The 18,240-nt window shown below is 38.6% G+C and overlaps 1 protein-coding gene across 1 annotated transcript in view; it reads right to left on the reverse strand.

Moving 5' to 3' along the window:
- LOC142338055 (uncharacterized) overlaps positions 1-18,240 on the reverse strand; it is a 194,537-nt gene that overhangs the window by 99,611 nt on the left and 76,686 nt on the right. Inside the window, exons 10-12 of the mRNA XM_075387687.1 lie at positions 15,857-15,978; positions 11,297-11,459; positions 10,644-10,756 (exon numbers count right to left, since the gene is read on the reverse strand). Of these exons, the coding sequence (XP_075243802.1) occupies positions 10,644-10,756; positions 11,297-11,459; positions 15,857-15,978 (398 nt within the window). The remainder of the gene's footprint in view (positions 1-10,643; positions 10,757-11,296; positions 11,460-15,856; positions 15,979-18,240) is intronic.

Genomic DNA, 18,240 nt, shown 5'->3' on the forward strand with positions numbered 1-18,240 from the left:
CCTGTCATCTGGTGATGTCATCTGGTCGTAACATAAATCTTGACGACGAAATAAAACATAACCGACTAACGTCGGGCGAATTGCTCTCAAACGACCAGCGAGCGGTTGGCTTGGTCAGTAGCTAACCACGGGGGGATGCACCGGGGGCTGATGGGGGGACACTAGTTGGGGGGGGGGGGGGGGGCAACAGCGCGGTGGGGGGTGGCGGCAATAGTGGGGGCGGGGGTCAACAGGGGGGGGGGGGTCCCAACCTCTAAGAACCGCCCTTCACACCATAAGTATAAGTCTCCAAAACAGTTTGAGCTGAAACAGAGCTGAAAGGCTCTAAGAGCACTTAATGCCCGCTGGGCGCTACCTGTTTATCCCGTTTTTGAGGACGAAAAGTCAAAAGCGTCAGACGAAAAATCGGTCAAGCGAAAAATCGCATAAAAAAGACCGACAGGACTAATATAATTGCTACAATTTTCGTTTGAGAGCAATTAATCATAAACCGACAAATGTCGGAAGAATTACTCTTGAATGACAGGCGAGGCAATTTAATTCACGGTCTTTAGTCTGAATCAATTTTTCTTTATGGGTGCAAAAAAACGTCGACCCTACAGGGATTCGAACCACTGACCTCCGTCTCCATATCCCCCGCTCTTACCACTGCGCTACAAGTCACTTAAATGTCCTAAGCTGCAACTGATTTTATATTAGCAACAAGCTTTACTTCGGAGCACTAGAGATCATTCAAAAAAGATGAACGAAAGCGTGAAAAAGTCACTTGAGAAGTCGAAGAATGTTCTAGAAGAAAAACTCAAAATTGTCAAGCAGAAAACTTGCATAAAAAATTACGAACAGGTTTACAATAATTGCTATGAACTGCGTTCAAGAGCAATTAAAAAAAACATAGCAGGACAAGTCCTGACGTACAATTCATTGACTAAAAAAATCATTTACTAAACAAACATCCAGACCTAGAACGGACTACGAATGAATTGGGAAACTCATTTCCAAAAAAGCAGATGAAAAAACAAAAATCAGATAAATTAAAAAACAAAACCAATGTCGAAATGCCGCGTGTGAAGAAAAAACACTAGAGAGAAAGAGAAAATTGGTTAATAAAAAAACTAAGCCGAGAGAGAACAATGAATGGATTGGAAAAGCCATTTTGAGAAAATTCCGATCCAAAAAACTTGAAAAAACAGTAAACATCAAAGTAAAATTGCCGCATATGAACAAAAAACCATTAGCGAGAAAGCGAATCTTGTTCAAACACCTCTTTCTCAATCCACTTTCAAAATAGAGCCACCAAAAAATTACGCATCAAAACCACTAGTGTTTTCGCTCAACTCCTTGTGTTGGCTTGATCAAAAAAATCAATTCAATTGGACTTCAAAAATCATCAAAACGTGTGAACATTTCTTTAAAAAAAGACAGCGACAGCATGCCAACACAATTCAAATTCTTTGATTTGTAAAAAAAAATCTAGAGAAGTCCAATAAAGCCCCAGTTTTTGCCTTAACCTAATCACCTATCAAGCAGTCTTCTACCAAGTTCTTTTACACCTGTCAGTCGAGAGCATGCTAACGAAGAAATACAAGTGCTAGTCATGAATAATTGCACCTTTTCTGGCTCAAAAACTACTAAAAACAACACTTTGACCCTATATTCGGGCCCTCCAAGTCATATAAGCTCTTGAGGTACAACTACAGCAAGCTCTCGTTATCTACCGATGCTCAATGCCTACTGAACGTTACCTAATTATTCCGTTTTTGAAGATCAAATTTATGTAACGTAACCGACTAACGCCAGGCGAATTGATCTCAAACGACCGGTCAGTGGTTGACTTTGTCAGTAGCTGGCTACGTTTTTGTGGGGTCTTTGGCAGCACGGTGCCATTACTATGGGTCATTGGCAGCACGGTGCCCTAATGGGGGGATGTGTGATGTGGAGCTGAGGGTCAACCTCTAAAAACAGCCCTTCACACCATAATTAAACGTCTGCAAAACACTTACTGTGAATCGCATACTTGAAGACTAGTGATTTGAAGGGCTCTAGGAGCACTTAATGCCCTCTGGACGCTAACTGTTTATCCCGTTTTTGAAGACCAAATAACAAAATGGATCAGACAAAAAATCCATCAAGCGAAAAAGCGCATTAGAAGACCAAAAGGAATAAAAGAATTGCTAAACTTCGTTTGAGAGCACTTAGTCAAGCTATACAGAGTTTAAGATACTTTTTGAACGATTTCATTTCGGAACCAGTGCAAACAACTTGCATTTTCCTCAATACAGTTTGTCCCCGACTGTCAATTTTCTCCTCCTTGACTAATGTAACAGTCAATTGATTTTCAGCCGTTAAACAACTGTAAACGATCAAATTTAGAGACAAGTTCACTTGGAGTACAGACGGTGCTGTCTTTTCCAATCGACGGTTGTTCATGGATCAGCCAGTAATAGAACAATTGGGCCTTCTTCCTTGCACAATGTATGTTTTTCTGTCGTTTTGGGCTAGTTGTTGAATGCAAATCACAAATTGGGGTCTCCCGATAGAAACTCAAATGCTCAATTTTGGGGCGTAACAAATTTTCAAGGTTCGCAACTTTTCTCTTAAGCAGTTTCTGCAACGTATCAGTTTTCTCTACACCCTTCGCATAAAAATCTGAGAGAGGATATCGAAGCACTACTATCGAAAGACTTTGTTGCAGATAGCAATACGGGTAATCTCCCCTCTCCCAATCCAAACCATGCAGATGTTTTGAAACCCACTAATAAGATTTTTGTTCACTCAAAGTAAGAGAATTGAATGAGTGCGGAGGTAAGAATGAATTTATGGCTAGTTATGGCTAGCCCGTTTAGTTATGGCAAGCTCTTTCACAATAAAACCAGATTTTTGCTTCGAAAGCCTTCAAAGTCAAGAACAACCACTCCTGCATTCAACATTCCAATCGATTGAATAAACGGTTTTTGGAAGTCTTTAAATATAAACAAAAAGCAACACCAGTCACCTGACCCACATATTGTTTTGTGATTGGACAGGCTAAAACGTATGAATAACCGGGTCCCTTTTCACTCTACCCATAAACAAAACCACAAGCGTCGTGAAGTATAGCGTGCAAACGCAAAACTTTAAATTTTTGGAAACAAACGTCTAATGAAGAATTATCAATCCCAATCAATCCACCATACGGTCTCAATTTCAATGCAATTTCCAAATCGAGGGCAGGATCCAAATATAAACAAGTTGCTGAAAAATACAAAAAATCTTTCACCGTATTGTGAATATTCTTTTTTTTTCTTCTTCTTGTTTATCTCATGAATCCTATCCAAATCCACCGTAGAAATTGTTGTCACTGCGCACTTTTTCAGAAATGGTAATTTCTAGACAGTGACACAATCCCCTTAATCCCTTTCACTCAAGTCTTAGTAATAAATCCCTCAATGGAGGGGAAAATGTTTGGATATTGATCCGGCTGTCTTTGCATATAAAAGTTATGGCTGTCACTGCATGTAAAAAATTGGGTTGTCCTACCCCATTTAAAAGGTTGGGTTGTCATAGCGCATGTAAAGGGTTGGGTTGTCCTTACCAATGCAAAATGTTGGATTGTCCCCAGGACAACCCTATCTCTTACATGGGATGACACCCCCCCGATCTTCCATGTTGTAAATGTTATGTTATTGAGTAAGGGAAGGAGGGGGTTAATTAGATCTTATGATTTCGGAACGGTTTTGATAAATAATGTAATTCAGTTATGTTTTGTTTCGTTTGATTTTGTTGTTACAGTTTTTGGAAGTTAGCTACTTCCGTCCAGTTTGATGATTATGATTGTTGTAAAACGCCGGCTTTTGCTAACGAGAAATCACAGTGTCATTTACATCGCCGGCCCCATTTGAAGGATTGCAAAAAAAGAATAAAATTGTCGGATAGCAGCGTGTTGAATCATCCGTAAAGTTGAAACAAGAAGTAAAATAAAAATTGACTGTAATGAAATACATTGGTACAAATAAAAGCTGGTGGTAAAATCAATAATCGGAAATACTAACCAAAATACCTCCATTGTCAAAGGAAAGTAAGAGGGGTGGGTCTTAAACCTGCGAGAAAACAAAACCAATAACAAGTTGAAATGGGCTGTTGATAAGGGATGATCAATGGAACATAAAGATGTGATGAAACGATCTGCTGGTTTGTAAATGACAATACAGAACGTAAGAGGGTGTAACGTGTTGATCTGAAGCCAGGAAAATATGAGCAGCCACTTTTACTTATGAAGGACAAATTGTTGTCCCTAAATTACCTATCTTTAAAGAGACTGTTTTGTTTATGCCGAAATTTCGGTTTCATTCTGCAAAGACTTTGCTCAGTTTCACAACGGGTCTAATGCGTTCTCCGAATGACTTCTTCAATTTAACTGATCGGACAATCCCGTCTGTGTCAGGGAAAACTTGAATGACTCTAGCCAAGGGCCAGAGGCCACGAGGGATGAAATCCTCTATAATCCATACCAAGTCAACCACCTGCAAATTTTTCGACGTGTTATGCTGTTTACAACGTACACGTTGTTGAGTTGGTAAATACTCCCGTAGGAAAAGATTCCAAAAGTGAGTGGCAATTTGTTGTGCTGAACGCCAACTTTTTGAAACATTCTTCTCTTTACCAATGAAGACGCAAGTTAACGGATGAACGACCAGGAGAAAATGATTTGGAGTAAGTGGTAAGGGATCGTTTATATCATATGGAACATTTGTGAGAGGCCTGGAGTTCATGCTTGCTTCAATTTCGCGTATAGTCTGTTTAACAACAGCTCTACAGCGAAGTATCCAATAAGATTTCCTGAAAGTGTTTCTAGTCTGCTCGGGACCACAATGACCATTAATTTCGTGTTTGTGTTGTACCAGCAGCTTAACTGCAGCATTGTTACCGTCAAGTATTATGGGATGACAAGCGGTCATCAAAGACTTGCTTTTGTCAAGCGACCACGTGCTCTTATTAGGTTATTCTCGTCTAGGAAAGGTCCTAGTGCCTTCAATCTGTTAGCACCAGAGACCTCAAATCCTTTTCTCAACATCAAGTATTCTGATTGAAAATCTTGTTTTTGAATATTGTGCATAACGTGCAGATAAACTCTAACGTAAGGTGCGAACTTCTTTTCTCTGTTGCGTTTCCTACAATTGTCCGCAAAAAGGATACAGACTGCTATCACACTTATTATTTTGTTCCAACTGCTAAATCTTGTCGCGTCGACAATGTTTGATACAGTTGAGTTTACTGGAGAAATCGAAACAACCTTCACTTGTTGGGCATGCAAAATTTCTTGGTATGGACACTCAGATCTTTTTTGACTCAAAAATGACGGTCCTGAAATCCATCGAGATTTTGCTGTCATTTGCTCAACGCTATATCCTCGAGTTCCGTCATCTGCAGGGTTAGCTGTTGATGAAACGTACTTCCAATGGAAAGCGGAGGAGACATCTAGAATTTTGGCTATTCTATTTGCAACAAATATTCTATGGCGCATTTCAGGTGTTCTCAGCCAGTACAGGACTTGTGCCGTCAGACCAAAAAACACAATCTGAATACTCTATATCTTGTTCTTCTTTTATAAACTGGGCTAGTTGTGCTCCATATACAGCGGCTTGCAATTCCAGATTGGGGACAGTCATCTTTTTTATCGGGGCTACACGAGCCTTGCCGATAACAAATTTAACGGAGATCGATCGATCCGAGTACTCAATTTGCATGTAAGAGACGGCAGATAGGGCGTAATCCGAAGCGTCAGTAAAAGTATGAAGCTCAATTGAGCTAATAGTTTTATTTAGAAAATAAATCCAAGGAATTTCGTTGTCCTTAAATGTCGGAACTTCTTTCCTTAAACTACTGAAATCCTGGATGTCATCGAGTAAAAAGGGCTTGTCCCATTTTGGACCATGGTTCCAGGCGGCTTGTAAAACTTTTCGTAGACGAATTGTTAGAGGCGCTATGAACCCAAGGGGATCAAACAAAGACGCCACCAAATTGCGTCATACTTTTTGAGTTACGTTGCCTGTAATCTGGATTTTTTTGAAGTAGTTTACTTTCAATGACATAGCAATCTGATGCTGCGTTCCATGGTAAGCCAGGTACCTTTTGGTTCTGAGGGAGAACGTTATCTGGATGTAATCCTATTTTAGGTTCTATTGACTTTAGAATTTTAGGAATGCTTCAATTCCATTTGGTTAGGTTGAAACCTCCCTTTGAAAGAACTTTTCACATTCCTTGCAATACTTTTTGAGCACCTTCGAGTGATTTTGTGGAAACATAGAGATCATCCATTTAAATGTTGCGTTCTACATATTTGAGAGCATCTGGAAACTGTTCTTCGTTGTCACGAGCCGTTTTTCGCAAAGCATTTGAGGCAATACATGGTTAGTCTGTGGCTCCAAAAATGGGACTGGTGTACTCGTAAGTTTCAATATGACCAACATTGTTCCAGAGGAAGCGTAGGAATTTTCTGTCTTCGGGAGCTACTTTAACCTGCAAGGACATTTGTTAAAATATCAACAAAAATCTCCATTTTGTTCTCCCGGAATCTCAAAATACACCGGTAAGATTGCTCAGCAAATCTGGACCTTTCAGAAGATTAGAATTTAAGGACTGATCTTAAAACAGACTTGAAGCATTAGCGACACGGCGTACTTTTCCAGGTTTGTTCTCATTAGTCACGGGGTTATGAGGAAGGAACGAAATCTTTCCATCTGGTTGTTCTTTTATTTTCTGACATAGCCGTTCTGCAAGACTTTCTCGAGCGTTTCCCCTTATTTTTTCTTTAATTCCGGATTGTTTGAAAGTTTATTATTGAGCTGATGAAGTTGTTTCTCCGCAAGCCATCTGTTATTTGGGAGATCGGCGTTCTCTTTCCAGAGAAGACCAACTTCATAATGACCATTGACGAGTTTAGTGGTGTTTTCTAAAGTATCAAGCGCTCTTTTGTCATTTTTAGACATTGCTCTCTTGGATGATGCTATGCCTAAGTTTTCAATTTTCTTCCAATCGGAGAACAACTTGAACATTTTGTTGACCATATTAAGATGGCTGTTTAGCTGAGTGAACTGAACCTCATTGCAATCATCTGGGATTGAGTCAGTTTTTCCAGTGCTTGTCCAACCAAGTTTGGTTTCAACTCTCCATGGTGCATTCTTGGGTCCTTTAAATATTTGTTTGTAGTGTATCAGATCTAGATTTTCAATTCCGAGAATGATAGAAACATTATTGTCCCCTATGTCTGTGAAATATATATGGTTGAGGTGATCAAAAAAATCACAGAGGCGATTCAGTTTCTTTGTATCAACAGGTGACATATTGAGATCCGGAACGGCGACAACGTCTATTTGTTCAAATGACTGTTCCCCGTGTAAGGGTCTAATTTGAAGTTTTACGGGTGCACAATCGATTTCTGTAGTCATATGATAGTCACTAATTGGCATTTTTCCAATGGTATTCATGTTTAAATTCAAATTTGTTGCAGCTGACCTCAGCAACAAGCTTTGGCAACTACCATTGTCCAAATAAGCATCAGTATCCAAAACTTGTCCTGTTCATTTTGAGTTTAAAGTTTTCACGTTAGACTTTTTTGAACCTGACTTAATAGCAAAACTATCGTGCATTAGAGTGTGGTGTTGCATACCGCAATTGTGGCTACGGCAAACGTTTTTGGAAGTGCACTTTTCTACGTGATGGTTTCCAAAACAGTTGAAACATAATCTAAGTTTTCTTATTTGCTCTCTGCGAATGCTTGCTGGTATTGCTTGGAAGTGGGTACACTTGCATAGGAATTGGCAACTTTCATTGCTTGGGCAAAGTTTCACAGGGGTTGCCTGCAGCCTTCAACTGTCGAGTTGCTGCTAAAACTGCTACTTGACTGTTTATTTTGATTAGTTTTCTATCCACTTGTAGCTGATGTGTAGTTTTGTACACTCGGAGAACTTTTCCAGGACGATTGTGCGTGGCTTGATTGAAAAGTTTGGAGGCTAGAATTTAAATCTCGACATGCTTTGGAGTAGTCCAGAAGCCAGTCAGAGAGTATCTGTAGAGATTGTTGCTGGAATTCCTTTTCTAACACAAACGTGTTCCACTCAAGACGTACGGGATTGAACAATTTTTTGCTAGCGCCACATTTAGGTTCGTAGTTGAATGAAGGTCGTGAACGAATCTTAATTGCTGAAAGGTATCCACCATTGTCAAAAGAAAGGAAGAGAAGTGTGTGTTAGCCTTCTGAACGGAATAAATTGAGTGGTTTGAACCTTTTCAGTTTCTATAGGAAAGCGTTAACAGTTCGCTTTGGATTCCCAAAATGTTCTTGAAGGCGATTAAGTGCTAAAGCGTATAAGTCCACGTTGCAACCACAGCCGTCGACGAGAGCTTTCGCATCACCTGTAAATAGTGATTGTAGGTGAATCATTTTTTCAGAAGATGTTATCGGTGCTCTGTCAATAGTAGCTTGAAAAATGCTGTACCATTTCATCCAGCTTATTGGATCACCATCAAAATGGTCCGCATGTAACTTGGGTACGAATTTTTGAAAGGAAGTAGACATTGAGACCTTAAGTATAGAAGCGAATGGCATCTGCGTAACTGATGTGTTAGGAATATTACTGAAGCTTGGCTGTGTTAATGGAAAAGGTGCAGCTGATTTCTTAAAATTTGAGGTGAATGAAGTGTTGTTGGCAGGTAGAGTTGTACCACCGGGTGCAGTATAACCATAACTGACAAAACGCGAATTAGCGGCGGGCGCTGACGTGTTGCTCTGAGTGGTGGGATCAGTCGAAAGCGTGTCGTCAAAGACAAAATGAGTGCAGCGTTGTTGTAAATGTGACAAGGTGTTGTCATGTGTTTTTATGTTCCCATTGGAGTTCAAGGATGATCCACCAGATGAGGATTGCTGAAGAGGCGTCTTTTTCACTTCAATGTGTTTTCGGAATAGTGTTAGAATCTGTTTTATGTCTATCTTCAAATGACTGTTCTCTGGACATAATATCCTGTTCATCGGGCTCCAAGCCACTGATTAGGTCAATGACAACCGGTTCAAGCTTCTGCTGCATTTCCTTAGTTTCATTAACTGTGTCCTCTAAATTTCGATATCTTCTGAGGACTCTATAGCAGTGATAAGGTTTTCAGTATGTAGTTGATGTCATTTTTGATCATAGGTTTAGAGGTTTCCAAACGCTTCTAATCATTTGACTTGGTTGCTGTTGAAGTACCAATGGATTGTTGAGTTATCATTGCTCCAACTAGTACTCACTTTGGGCACTGTATTGTTTGAGGTAGACCTCGACTCAACCATTAATGAGCAGTCAGAGTAGTTCAGACAAACCGGGTAAAATTAGGAATGTTTGGTGGTAACAGTAGTAGTTTTTACCGGCAGAACCTATTGATACCTATCTATATCAGTGCCTTACGAGTGTTAAAAGCAACCAATACCTCTCAAATACTGATACCTACCGAAAGCCGGAAACTACCAATACCTATCAGAACCAATACCTACGAAGAGCCGGAACCTACCAACACCTACCAAAAACAATACCTACCGAAAGCCGGAAACTACCAATACATATCAGGGCCAATACGTACCATGAGCCTGAACATACCAATACCTACAAAAAAAATACCTACCAAATACCGGAGCCTACCAATACCTACCAAAAGACGGAATCTACCAATACCTACCGAAAGCCGGAATTTATCAATACGACCAACCAGAAGTGGTCCTTGGGGCGGGTAAAACCCCAGAAGAACCGGAAAGAAGGCGGGGGGTTGGGGAGATTACCAAACAGAAGGTGGGTCCTTGGGGCGGGTAAAACCCCAGAAGAACCGAAAAGCAAGTGGGGTTTGGGGAAACAACCAACCAGAAGGGGGTCCTCGCGGTTGGTAAAACCCCAGAAGAACCGAAAAGGAAGTGGGGGGTTGGGGAAACGACCAACCAAAAGGGAATGTTCGGGGTCGGTAAAACCCCAGAAGAACCGAAAAGCAACGGGGGGTTGGGGAAACGACCAACCTGAAGGGGATCCTCGGGGTGGGTAAAACCCCAGAAGAACCGAAAAGCAACGGGAGGGGAGGGGGGGGGGGGGGGGGAGGGGCTGGGGAAACGACCAACCAGAAGGGGGTCCTCGGGGTGGGTAAAACCTCAGCAGAACCAAAACGCAATAAGCGAAATTAAATATCGATAAAATGTTGAATGTTGCAATCTTTATCTTTGTCTTTTTGTGTTTTTTTGTGTAGTTGCCTCATCATAGTCTGATTGTTATTAAACAAGTCTAATTTCTGATCTTTTGATATTTTAGTTTTAGATGTGGTTTCGAAGCTGTTGGGTTGGGTGCCAAAAATGTCATTGAGTAAGGGAAGGAAGGGGTTAATTATCTTATGATTTCGGAACAGTTTTGATTAATAATGTAATTCGGTTATGTTTTGTTTCGCTCGATTTTGTTGTTACAGTTTTTGGAAGTTAGCTACTTCCATCCAGTTTGATGATTATGATTGTTGTAATACACCGGGCTTTTGCTAACGAGAAGTCACAGTGTCCTTGACAGGTTACTACTCATATCCCTCATTTTCCTCTTTGCTTTCTTTTAGAACCAAAAACAGGTTTTTAAGCAAAGAAATAAAGGTACTCATATGTTGATCACTGCCTGGTTATAATCCGTGTCCCTCTCTTGAGCCTCCTGCATCTTCTGACGATCTGACTTTCTATCCCCATACTGTCTCTTCCCACTAGATGATTTGTTGCCACCGCTGTATTTGTCTGAAAATTTTCGAAAAAAATGTCTGGTTTTTTAGGATTGGAATTTCGATAGAAAATTATTGTCCTAACCAATATGAGGGCACTAGGAGCACCTGAGATAGATTGAAATTGAACCATTTGAAAACATGGATGAGCGCAAAAGTTGGTCTATTCTTTTTCCGCCCCAGACAGTAGCACGTACGTGGTAACATAATGCATAACAAACAACAGATAATTTGTAATTGGGAGTCATACAAAACACTTGGGGTGCAGGAGAGGGTGAACAAGAATAGATGTTTAAAGTTTACGCACGAAGGACGCATTGACACATGAAAGTCTGGACAGCAACCAATTCGCTGATAACTATGCCTCACAAAAAAGTTCTGCAGTATTTCATGTTCCATTAACATCAACTAATCGAGCAAAACTTTGACAAGTTATCTTAAAACTCTACAAATTCTTGTCTATGATAAAGGTCAGAACTTGCCTAAGCATTTATCACAAACATGTTTTTGTTCAGACGATTAAACTTCCCTCCAATTCAGCTGGTACAAAACCTACCCTGGCCACCAGGTGGGTTGTCTTCCTCGAAACTGACTCGCCGAGTAGCTGTATCTTGCTCTATTTTCAGTAACCTATATTGAGTATTGTGTGCACTTTGGCTTGCAATATTGTTCGGGTAAGCATCAGTGGCATCACCATTCGGTATCCGAGTTTTCTCCACCTGATGAAATGAAGACACCCAATTATTTCTAAATTCTGACTGAAAGATGTAGATTTCACTTTGCTATATTTAACAGCTATATGATTCAAAATAATGTTTTTGTATTGCGTCGAGAGCTGGGACTTGTGAAAAGAAAGATTGCAGGCAACCCAAGTTTATTCCTCGACTTATGGAAAAGCTTAAAAAAGTTTAGTGGGGAGGGTTTATATTTACCAACATTACACAGTCGATAAAACGTATTTTTATATATCAAGTAAAAATCGCTCCATGGAGTTTGGGTCGAGCTTAGTCTTTTCATGAGTCGAGAAATAGCATTTTAGTATTCGACCAAAAATTCAAAGCTCTGCTTTTTTCAAATTCGGTAACTTTTTACAATTTTTGGTCCTGCTTTTTCTGCTTCTTTAAATACCGAAGCGGCAACGGAGCAAGACTCCACAGCATTGCACCACTGCAGTCCAACTTCATACACAGTTGGAAAACTGCGAAATTGCTTTATGATTCCTTAAATAAATTAGTTATAAACTAGATTGCAACTTCAGCTGACTGAATGAAACTAGGTCTTTTAGTTATTCTAGTCTTCTTCACATTAGACAGTGTTTTCACTTCCACAATAATGAAATTGCATTTTTAAAAAAACTAATGCATAGATTGCTGCTTCTTCTGAATCCCAAAAAAATGAAGGCGCAAGGGGCATGCATGCTGACTACGTTAAAAACAGTATTAATTAACAAAAATGCATATAAAATTTTTCCGGCAGAAAAGCAGACTCTTGAAAAGACGTTTGCTTGACTGATTGTTTGACAGAAACTAGACCCAATTTTGATGATTCATTATTTGGAGTCGAAAAAAAGTCGAGCAGAATGTTTGAGTAGAGCTAACTCCCAGCGTGGTTAACTCAAGTCTAGCAAATTATACTTGTTTTAACGAGTTATACTTGTTTACGCACATTAAACGAGGTATAATTGTTTTCAGGGTCGATTTAGAGTCGAGCGTAAAATTTGTGCCGACTTAACTTCCGGAAGCAAAATTGTGGGTTAAGCTAAAACCCCGAAGAAAATAATTGACTCGAGTTGACAATAAGTCGAGCCAAAGTCTATTTATAGTCAGTTTGGGTTTAGCATAGTCTTTTCATACCCAATTTGAGTTGAGCACTGTCTGTTCATTAGCCAACACCCAAACCTCGGAAATTTAGAGATTAAATTAGCAGAAGATTCCACCTATCACAAAAATATAGCTTATATCATTATAGCGAAAGAAGTTTTTTTACTGCACATCAAAATTGGCCGAAACATTTTAGCGATTTTTAGTGTCAAAAAGTGTTCTAATTTGGCGTGCGCTTTCAGTGCGCTTTCAGTCCGAAGGTTAGGTGATAACCAAAAGCTCAATGACATAATCACCCGACTTTATCAGTTTTAACCGTTTCTCTTAATTTTGCTCTTTTGTCTTTGACATTATTCTACACATTTCGTAATTCAATGCGGGAATGAATTGAAAATCCATTCAGTTGAAACAACGAGTGAGGTAATTCAGAAGTCAAGCGTGAAAATTGTGGCTTATGTATAACCAAAAACAGGATCAAGGTAAAGCAATTAACAAAAAAAAGAAGAATCCCTGAATAATAGCCATTGAGAGGCCTGACGCAATTCAAAGAATTTTCATTGACCAAACAAAAAAACATGACCAAGACAGAACTCTGAATGGGTCTGGATGAAACCATTTAAAAAATAACCAGATCATAAAATTTGAAAAAAGTAAAACTCAATGTCAAAATGCCACATGTGAACAAAAACCACTAGCGAAAAAGCGAAATTTTGTTCAAACACTTTTTCTCAATCCACTTTCAAATTAGAGCCCCCAAAATTTCACGCATCAAAACCACTCGTGTTTTCGCTCAACTCCTTGTGTTGGCTTGATCAAAAAAATCAATTCAATTGGACTTCGAAAATCATGAGAACGTGTGAACATTTCTTTAAAAAAAGACAGCATGCCAACACAATTCAAATTCTTTGATTTGTAAAAAAATCTAGAGAAGTCCAATAAAGCCCCAGTTGTTGCCTTAACCTAATCACCTATCAAGCAGTCTTCTACCAAGTGCTTTTACACTTGTCAGTCGAGAGCATGCTAACGAAGAAATACAAGTGCTAGTCATGAATAATTGCACCTTTTCTGGCTCAAAAACTGCTAAAAACAACACTTTGGCCCTATATTCGGGCCCTCCAAGTCATTTAAGCTCTTGAAATACAACTACAGCAAGCTCTCATCATCTACCGAAACTCAATGTCTACTGAACGTTACCTAATTAATCCGTTTTGAATGATAAAAATTATGTAAAAATAAGTAAAAACATCATACAAAAAAAACAAACGGAACCTCAGTAGAATCCAATTGTCCGATTGTAAACACTAAGAGAATCCTAATAATATTTCTGGCTATTGCTCTGCGGTTATTGAAAATGGAAAACCTATCAGAGGAAATCAAAAGAACGGTCAAATAACTCGGCACTGCTCGGATTTTCATAAAAAATTTATTTGATATTCTATGCCCTGTGGGCTTTCTAACGACACCACTTTTTTCTTTTTTATAGGCAAATTATATTGATCGACCGGAATTAACATAACAAAAAAAAACAGTTGAATTTGGACCATATAGTTATTCCAGTTATTCGCTTTACTAAGTGGGTTCGTAACAATTACCTTGAGTTTTGTATTAACAATAATTAGTTATCACAATGTTGTAAACAGAATGACAACAACAGTACGCAGAACTAAAATGAGATTTTTTTTTCTGGGCAAATTTTATCTTTGCAAATAAAAAACAAGATGAAAAAACAACTTTGTTAAAATCTCCAGAATGCTTTTTGCTGTACTTAACACTCCTGCTTCTTGATTTCGAGCCTTGAAACCGCTGTTTTTTTTAAATACACAAAAATGTTTTTAAATCACAGTTCAAAGCATACATACATACATAAAAATATATTTAGAAGTAGCGTAGCTGGCAGGCTGCCAGAAAAAAATGAGCAACAGCTTTGTGAATCTGTAGTCTCAAACAAATAGTAAGAGAAACCGACCGAAAAAAATATTACTTTTTATTAAATGATGATGTTATATTTCGATTTAGAAGCAACATGAACCGAAAAACATTGTCTCTTCTCGCAGTTCTTCAGCAGTTTGACATAAAACCTTTGTTTTCAGGCATTTCACTTTCTGTTGCAAAACACATCAACAGAGTTAGCGATCCAAAAAGGTGCCCCAACAATACCCCTCTTAGAGTCGTTAAAATGACGTCACGCACGCAATTCAGTTGAAATTGCCAGAACAAATGAACAAACATGGTCCTACCAAAAATCTTGACGACGATAAACAAAAAGATTAACAGAGAATGAGCTCTGAATGGGTTGGGAAAACCATTTAGAAAGAATTTCAGATCAAAAATTGAATAAATAGTAAAAATCCAAGTCAAAAAGCCACATGTGAACAAGAACTACAAACAAGCCACTCTCAATCCACTTTCAAATTAGAGCCACCAAAAATTCACGCCTCAAAGCCACTCGCCTTTTCACCACACTTCCTGTTTCGACGTGACCACAATAATCAATTCACTTGGACTTCAAAAATCATGAAAATATGTGAACATATCTTAAAAAAGACCGCATCCAATAAAATTCAGTTTCTTTGAATTGTAAAAAATCAAGAGAAGGCCAAAAATGGCACCAACTATCGCTTTGCGGCTATTAACAAGTCCTTTCACACTTGTCACTCAAGAACATGCTCATCAGGATATATTTAATCGTGAATGATTGTACCATTTTGTCTCAAAAACTCCTGAAATTTACATTTTAACACTGAATTGAAGCCTTCCCAACAATTGCAGAACTCTAAGGGGGCTTGAGGTATTACTATAGCCAGCTCTGGTTCTCCTATGAGGCTTAATGCCCACTGAGCGCTACCTATTTATCCCGTTCTGAACGATCAATGTCATGGAAAATTGTGTGAAAACATCTTACAAAGGAAAGACAGAGCACCAATACAATCCAATTGTTGGACTGTGAAAAACCGAGAGCAAGCCAAGAATAGTCCCAGCTATCGATTTGGCTAGGAAATCAGCCGAAGGTTCACAAAAAATTTAAACCTCGATAACTGCTCGGAAATTCAAAAAATCTTTTTTTTTGTTAGATATTCTACTCTCTGTGGATTTTCTAAAAACACCAATCACTCATTTCTTATTTCTTTCTACGCCGAAAAATCTATCGGCCAGAATTGTCATAGTACAACAAAAAAAAACCAGTTGACCGCACTGTTACTCGCCTTACTAAGTGGGTTAGAAACAATTACCGTGAAATTGTATTAACTATAATTTGTTAACTTTATTGTATGATATTGATGTGAACAATATCTTACTTGCTCATTTTCTGCTCCAGAGGGCACTTGGGATGTTGCAGTTGACGGCACAAATATATCCGATGCCTTTCTGGGGTCCTGATCATCGTCGATTGAAAATTGCGACGGACGTCGAGACTCAGCTGTAAACAAATCCGTTCATTACTTCATGAATATGTCAGCGGTATACCATGGTTGATAATTATGATCATGCCCTTTTTTATACTTGCCAGTCGAGCGCGCACTCATCAAAAGTCGTAATAAAATGTTGGCCAAGTATTTTTAGACTGTCTTTTCTTACCCGGGCCGAGGATTTTCCCCAAAAATAACGGGCAAAAGAGTGTAAAGAGTGCAAAAAAATTAAAGCCCTATTTCTCCGCTTAATTAACGGTGGAAGAGAGTAACTACAAAAGTGTAATTTTAAAAAATAAAGGTAGAAAGAGGTGGTGGGAATCGATCCCCCGACCTTCCCTATGTGCAACATGCTACTTTCGCTTATTTCATTAACCATTGCGCCAACTCCTGCAGCAATTTAACGTTTCATTTTGTTTATAATGGTAAATCTATAAGAGTGTAATTTTTTATCAGTCCACACTAAATTACAATCTGTGCAAAAAGTGTAAAACGAGTGGAGAAAAGAGAGTAAATACAGTGTATTTTTTTAAAATTGCACTCTCACGCTCTTTTCCCCGATAAATGGGAGTTGAATTTGCATTATACTCTAATCCCAGTTAATTAGGGGTGGATTAAGGGTGAAACCTCGGCCCGGGATAGCCAACACTTGTACTTTGACATGCTAAGTTGTGACCAAGAGAAGAAGATTCAAAGTTTTTCATACAATGGATCTAGAGAAGGCCAAAGTAGGACAAAAAAGGACCAAAGTAGGAAAGAACTCATAGCTGGCAGATTTCCAAATAATGACCGCAATAGCTCCGTAGATCTGGAGTCTCAAATCTAGAGTAAAAGAAGCAGACTTTAAAAGAAATTTCTTTTTATTAAATACTGAGAAGCTACATTTTTATTTATTTTCAACTAGAGTGTAACACACTCACTTGGACATATTTCTTTGAAATAAAATAAGGAAAAGTTTACCTCAGAGTGAGTAAGACAAGTTTATACAAAAGCTTAACCAGGCCAATGAACAAAAACTTCCTCCTCTAAGATGTGAGAAAGATTGCGTCACGCATGCAGTTCAGTTGAAATTGCATGAACGAACGAACAAAAATCAGATTTGAAGAAAATGTGACGTCATATGGTTCTAACAAAAATTTTGACGGCGAATTAAAAAAAATAGCTGTCAGATTGCCAGAAAACAGCCGCAACAGCTTCGTAGATCCGCGTCTAAAAAAAAACAAAAAAGAAGGACCCAAAAAAATTCGTCTTTTCATTGAAGGCTGCTATGTTATATTTTGATTAAAGTTCTGTATGTTTTTGCTTCCTCTATTAGCTGCTCTCAAGTAATCTTCATTAAGAGTGACACACACCCAATTGACCTTATTACTTTGAGTTAGAGTAAATAAAAGTCAATTTCAAATTGAGGAAGTCATTTTTGAGAGTGAGGTAAGTCAACTGTGACCAAAAATTTGATCACGCGAGTAAACAAAAATCTCACTCCGCTAGAAGCAACATAGCTAGCAGATTGCCAGAAAATAGCCGCAATAGATTCGTAGATCAGCAGTCTCAAAAAAAAACAGTAAACCAGACCGACCAAAAAAAATTTGTCTTTTCATTGAAGGCTGATCTGTTATATTTTGATCAAAAAATCTGTAAATGTTATTGCTGCTTCTAATAGCTGATCTCAAATAACCTTCATTTAGAGTGACACACAACCATTTGACCTTATCTCTTTGAATTAAGGTAAATAAAAGTCAACTTCAAAGTGAGGAAATCATTTTTGAGAGTGAGGTAAGTCAAGTGTAACTAAAAATTTAATCACGCGAATGAAGAAAAACTCGCTCCACTAAAAACCAAAAACGACGTCACGCATGGAATTCAGTTGAAATTGCATGAACGAATGAACAAAAATTGGCTGTGACGTCATATGGTCGTAACAAAAATCATGACGACGAAATAAAAAAAAACCAAGAGAAGGCCAATAATAGCCCCAACTATCGCTGTGCGGCTATTAAACAAATTGTGTCAAAAACGCACTTCAGTTGAAATTGCATGAACGAAGGAACAAAAAGCGGGTTTGAAGTGGTTGTGACATCATGTGGTCGTAACAAAAATCGCGACGAAGAAATAAAAAACACAGGACAAGCCCTGAATTACAATTCAAAGAATTGAATGAAACACTTAGAACTACTTTACTTGACCAGCAGGTCAATTAAACAATGCCAGCCAAGCACAAACATAATTATCAAAAAAATGAGAAGTTAAAACAATCAAACAAACTAAATAAAAAT

The sequence above is a fragment of the Convolutriloba macropyga genome, chromosome 4, assembly GCF_964194025.1.
Source record: "Convolutriloba macropyga chromosome 4, txConMacr16.3, whole genome shotgun sequence".
In the NCBI taxonomy this organism is placed as follows: domain Eukaryota; kingdom Metazoa; phylum Xenacoelomorpha; order Acoela; family Convolutidae; genus Convolutriloba; species Convolutriloba macropyga.